Source organism: Eulemur rufifrons, chromosome 6, assembly GCF_041146395.1.
Source record: "Eulemur rufifrons isolate Redbay chromosome 6, OSU_ERuf_1, whole genome shotgun sequence".
In the NCBI taxonomy this organism is placed as follows: domain Eukaryota; kingdom Metazoa; phylum Chordata; class Mammalia; order Primates; family Lemuridae; genus Eulemur; species Eulemur rufifrons.
Window position 1 is genome coordinate 91,678,971 of NC_090988.1, and position 6,000 is coordinate 91,684,970.

General features: G+C 34.5%; 1 protein-coding gene across 1 annotated transcript; it reads left to right on the plus strand.

The window, feature by feature from the left end:
* The first annotated feature begins 3,882 nt into the window (after nt 1-3,882).
* On the plus strand, nt 3,883-4,821 carry LOC138384465 (olfactory receptor 5AS1). Its single transcript, XM_069469971.1, has one exon. The coding sequence runs from the start codon at nt 3,883-3,885 to the stop codon at nt 4,819-4,821; it is 939 nt and encodes a 312-aa protein (XP_069326072.1).
* Nucleotides 4,822-6,000: the final 1,179 nt, after the last annotated feature.

The window sequence follows — 6,000 nt, forward strand, 5'->3', positions numbered from 1 at the left end:
AATTAGATTAAATAAGTAGCTGAACGTCCCACTGTTGTCAAATCGCAAAACTAACATTCAAATTCAGGTTGCCTGAGTCTTATTCCTGTTTAATATTCAAGGTGTATTTCTTTTATGGCACCCAGAAAACTGAGCAACAAATAAAAATGAGAATGCCTGACAGTATTATCGATAGCATTGAGTTTGTACTTTAGAATTCCCTTACATAACTAAATACTTCAAAGTATCTTCAATTGTCTGAATTCATAGTAGGCACTGATAGAAATCATAGAATTTATAGGAAAAATTATTCTTTTTTATTGGTTGGTAGAATTAACAGTATGTTGTTGTTTTAATAAAAAAAACTCTCCATGATGAAGACACATTTTATTACTGCCTACATCACAGCCAATTATGTTCTAGTTTTCATCTTTTTCATTTACAAGAAATCAGCCAAGCCACACCACTAGGAACAGAGTAATTGTCTACCCAAGGCCTACTGGGGTTGGGGATTATCTTGGGACAGTGCTCCACTTGTTGCAGACTAGAATATAAATACTCATCCCTTATAAGACTTATTTCTAAAACCTGGAGAAAAATGTTGCCAGCCTCTTGTGACAAATAAGTTCTACAAATTGAAAGTTCTAGCTGGTGCTACGGTAGGTAGATGATTTATTCCGGAAAGCATCAACAATATGTCTGTTGTGAATGTAGCAAAGAGAATAGATTTACCTGAGATAAAATGTCTCTTTGCTGACTCCCTGTGATGGTATTTTTGGTTTGATTTGTTTTTCAGTTTGCCTGTGTATGTGGGCCGAGGAAGAGGGCAGAGGGTGGTGGTGGCATAGACCTAAGCTTACCTTATCCATTGCAATCACAAAAAAATCACTGCCTAATTTGTTATGTGCTTTATTGCTGTGAAAGGCAGCTGGCTACACCTATTTAAGAATTTTGGGAAATCCAATGGTCTAATTCATTTTCTGCGTCAGGAAGCTAAAACCTCAGATTCCATGAGTATATAATACATATTCATCCACAGTATGGTTAACAATTTTGTGTTTGTTCTTATAAAAACAATCTAGGATAATTTATGATTTTCAATTCAGATATTGAATTATTAAATAATCATAATGGCATTAATAGTGTTAATAGTGTATAAAATATAATTAATCTATTTTATGCATCTATAGTATATCAAGCCCTGTAAAAGGTGCTATAATAATTTATCTAGTTTAATCTTGTTTTCAATTCTAAGATATATTGTTATGTTAATTAAATAAACAGGTAAACTTAGCAATAGAGAAGTTCAATGACTGCTAGATGATTAGGTGTCAGACTTGAGGTTAAACTCAAGTTTGCCTGACTCCAAATCCTGTATGCTTAACCACCACAGCACAATGTCATTTATAAAAGAGAGAGAATAGATTGAATGTAATAGCTGTAATATTTCTGTCATCTACATGTCTCCTTCAAAAAGAGTAGCAAATACAAATTCATTAATGGACACCTTTTAGAAATAGAAGGTTTGTCAGATGAGATTTCCCTGAGATCCAGTGGGGTCCAACTCATTTTAGGATATTTTTCTGATCTCAATTCAGAGTAAAGTGAAATGAAATATTTAAGAAAAGTAAAGTTGCCCTGGGATGCTCAGTCTCTGAATAATTGACTACAAAATCCCTCTAAACAGTTTTTTAGGTATCATGGAGTTTAAGGAAGAAAAATATAACTTTGATCTCATAAAATGTTTATGGTTATAATATATAAACATCAAATTCATTAATATAAATGTCACTTGTTTATATGAACTTGTGAATGTGATTTAGCCACCAAGTCTGAAAAATAAGAGTATAAATTAGATTATTCCTAAGATTCCTTTTGGCACTAATATTCTATAAATAACCTATCATAAAATTTCTACAGCAGTAGGAAACACTTCAACATCAGAGTATTTTGATCAAGAAGACAGAACTGGGCGGGGCGTGGTGGCTCACACCTATAATCGTAGCACTTCGGGAGGCCGAGGTGGGAAGATGGCTTGAGGCCAGGTGTTTGAGACCAGCCTGAGCAAGAGCGAGACTCTACGAAAAATAAAAAAATTAGCCAGACGTGGTGGTGTGTGTCTTTAGTCTCAGCTCCTCAGGGGGCTGAGGCAGGAGGGTCCTTTGAACCCAGGAGATTGAGGCTGCAGTGAGCTATGATGACACCACTGCACTCTAGCCTGGGCAACAGAATGAGACCCTGTCAACCTGTCAAGGAAAAAAAAAAAAAATAAGGCAGAACTGGAATCTAACTCTTTGTTTGTTTAACCTGAGGAAGTTAATAATATTTCTCGGTTTCAGTCAGTTTGATCATCTGTAAAAAAAAAAAACCAGAAATGACAATATCTAATTTACAGGATAATCATGAGGCTTAAACAAAATGATGCATGTCAAATGCCTAGCAAATATCTTTGCAACTCTCCATAAATTTTAGCAACTATTATTTTCATCATCATTGCCATCGTCATCATTAGTGCAGATAACTACGTATTGAATCTTCTGTTTTTGAAACAACTGATGTGCAAAATTAACAGATAATGTGATTTTTAGAAAGTACAGAAAATCATTGAGAAAAAATTATCAATTTTCCCATATCATATATATCAGTGATTAACAAAGTTACACTCTTGCCTTATATTTAGAATTTAATTTTTGATTTAGTGTAGGCTCAAGTGTGAAAAACATTAGATGTACTCTTGGTCACAGTTAGTTTTATTTTCCATATTAATATGAAAAATTTCTCATTGCCCCCAAAATATTCCAACACATATTTTAAGGATTGTATAGATATATAATATTCATTAATAAATTACCTATCAATTTATACTATTCTTGAACACACATCTTTGACATAGAAATTAATGTGCTACAAGAAAATCATAAAAGAATGTGCACATTTTAAAGCTATTAACCTATAGAACAAATTTGTCTTCACTAAGTTTAGATATAATTATATTTCAGCCATCATTGTATATTTGCCAGATCCTTCAGTAATACTAGAAATATTTATTTATTTATTTAGAGACAGGTTCTTGCTCTGTCATGCAGGCTGGAGTGCAGTGACACAATCAAAGCTCACTGCATCTTCAAACTCCTGGGCTGAAACAATCCTCCCCTCTTAACCTCCTGAGTAGCTAAGACTACAGGTGCATGCCACAGTGCCCACCTAACTTTAACTTTTTTGTAGAGACAGGGTCTGCCTATTTTGCCCAGCCTGATCTGAAACTTCTGGCCTCAAGCGATCCTCTGACCTCAGCATCCCAAAGTGCTGGGATTGTAGGCAGGACCCACCACACCTGTCCCAAAGCCAAGTTTTAAATCTAGTCAACTCTTGCATAACTAAATGATCTTAACTAGTATGACAAGCAATCTCCCAAGATCACAGATGTTCTTTCGTGGAATTATATAATTTAACTGTGGAAATTTTTCCCCAACATTTTTCTCAACTCTACATGGAAGAATGTGATTTTAGGACTATAAAATTACAGCTTTGTCTCTAAAGATTTTACTCTCATTATTCCACCAGGTCTCATCATAGGAGCCACATTCATCTCCTTTCAGCTCGAAAAGAACTAACATCATCATGTAAAGTCCATAGCTTTTAAAGAGCATCATGAAACACCACCACCTGAATAACATTTTCTACTAGCACTAATGATCTCTAATTAATTCCTTTTAAAAAAGGACAAAAACAAACAAAAAAAAATAATGTTACAGAAAATGCTATATCTTTGATTTTATTAACCTTCTGTTTTCTTCCAATAGACGAGAGAATAAAGATATTTTGAGGTCATCTATAACTCAAGTTGACTCATGGCTTCTGATACCATCTATGGCCAACAAGAAAAACAAGAAAGCTAAGAAGATGTTGGAGAGTAATTTTACCATGCCAACAGAGTTTATATTTGTTGGATTCACAGATTATCTACCTCTCAGAGTCACACTGTTCTTGGTATTGCTTGTGGCATATATATTAACTCTGGGGGGAAATATGGGGTTAGTTATTCTGGTTAATATTAATTCAAGCCTTCAAATCCCTATGTATTATTTTCTTAGCAACTTGTCATTTTTGGATATCAGCTATTCCACAGCAATTGCCCCTAAAATGCTGATAAATTTCTTAGCATCCAAGAAGAGCATCTCTCCCTATGGATGTGCACTACAAATGTTTTTCTTTGCTTGTTTTGCTGATGCGGAGTGTCTTATCCTGGCAGCGATGGCATATGACCGCTATGCAGCCATCTGCAAGCCACTGCTCTATCCTACACTGATGTCTAGGAGAGTCTGTATCTGCTTCATTGTGCTGGCGTACTTCAGTGGAAGCATGACTTCATTGGTTCATGTCTGCCTCACGTTCAGGCTACCATTTTGTGGCTCCAATATTGTCAACCATTTTTTCTGTGATATCCCACCTCTCCTGGCTTTATCCTGTGCAGATATCCACATCAATGAGCTTCTGCTCTTTGCCTTGTGTGGCTTCATCCAGACCAGCACTTTTGTGGTCATATTTATCTCTTACTTCTGCATCCTTATCGCTGTTTTGAGTATCAAGTCCTCAGGTGGCAGAAGCAAAACATTCTCCACCTGTGCTTCCCATCTGGTGGCGGTCACCTTATTCTATGGAACACTTCTGTTTACATACTTACGCCCCACCACCAGCTATTCCCCAGATATTGATAAGGTGGTTGCCCTGTTTTATACAGTTGTTTTCCCCATGTTTAACCCAATAATCTACAGCTTCAGAAATACGGATGTGAAAAATGCTCTCAAGAAACTATTTGAAAGAAATTGGATTTTCAAATGAATAAGGATTTACTGCATTAAAGACTATCTAAAGCTTAGCTTGCCCTTCTAATCTCATCATCTCCAATTATGCCATGAAAATCTTATGTGTCAACTATTTTAAATGTATTACATTTTCTAAAAATAAAGTCAATGCTTTGTCCTTAATGCCTTAAAATTTTTCATTCACTCTTACAGAAATGTTCTCTCCAAAATTATCCTACTCTGTAAAACATTACTGAATTATGATTCATTATATTACTTATCATATTGTATTGAAGGTATATACTGAATTCCAGTCAATTCTCCACCCCTATATTAGAATCTTCTTGGCAGCAGGGAATATGTGCATTGGTTTATTTTTTCAATATGTGTATAGCACCTGATATATTGCACATCCTCTTTACCTGTGTTTTTAAGGGATAGATGGTTGGGATGGATGTATGGATGGGTAGATAGATGAATGAGTGGGTAAATCTAGCCTTCGTTGTTTTGAAAATGAGTCTGTATTTGCATTTATAAAACTTTTATCTACAGGGTAATTTTATTAAATTCAGTAGTAATGATGATGGTTTCACTGGCTCTCAGAAAATCTGGTGCATAACAATAGTCTCATTAATATTATTCCAAGTAAAGTTTTATCACATTGTCTCTCTTTAGGTTAAATTGATTACTGCAAGAAACCCTCTACTCTTTAATTAATAGTGGGTACTTGAGAAAACCAAACAAGTGTGTGAACAATACCAAGATTATAAACTGTATAAATTACTGATTATTTCTGTGCATGTTATTGACATTGTCTTTGAGGCACTGTCTTCAAGAAGAGATGAAAAAATGCTCTAGTAATTTTATTCTGTAAATTTACAATGCAAAACCAATTGAATTATAAGCATTTTTTTCTCCAGGATCAATTTTGATCATCAAATTATCAGATTTTTTTTGCCATTCCTTTTGACCCTTCAGTCTTTGTTTACTTTTTATTTTATTCTGACAAAGGTGAGACAATAAACTGTATTCATGTGGACACATAATGTTGTGAATTTTGTAATAACTATGAAAATATAAATGACTTAGGTACATTGACTATAATCTTATACATTGACACAATAAGATATCAGCTACTGAAATGGGTTGTGTTGAGGATTGAATAAACTAATATATGTAAAGCTATTAGTATACATATGGTTTGTGGATTAAATTA

Bases quoted from the DNA above. Each gene is read 5' to 3' on its own strand.
- LOC138384465 (XM_069469971.1), top strand. From the start codon at position 3,883: ATGTTGGAGAGTAATTTTACCATGCCAACAGAGTTTATATTTGTTGGA.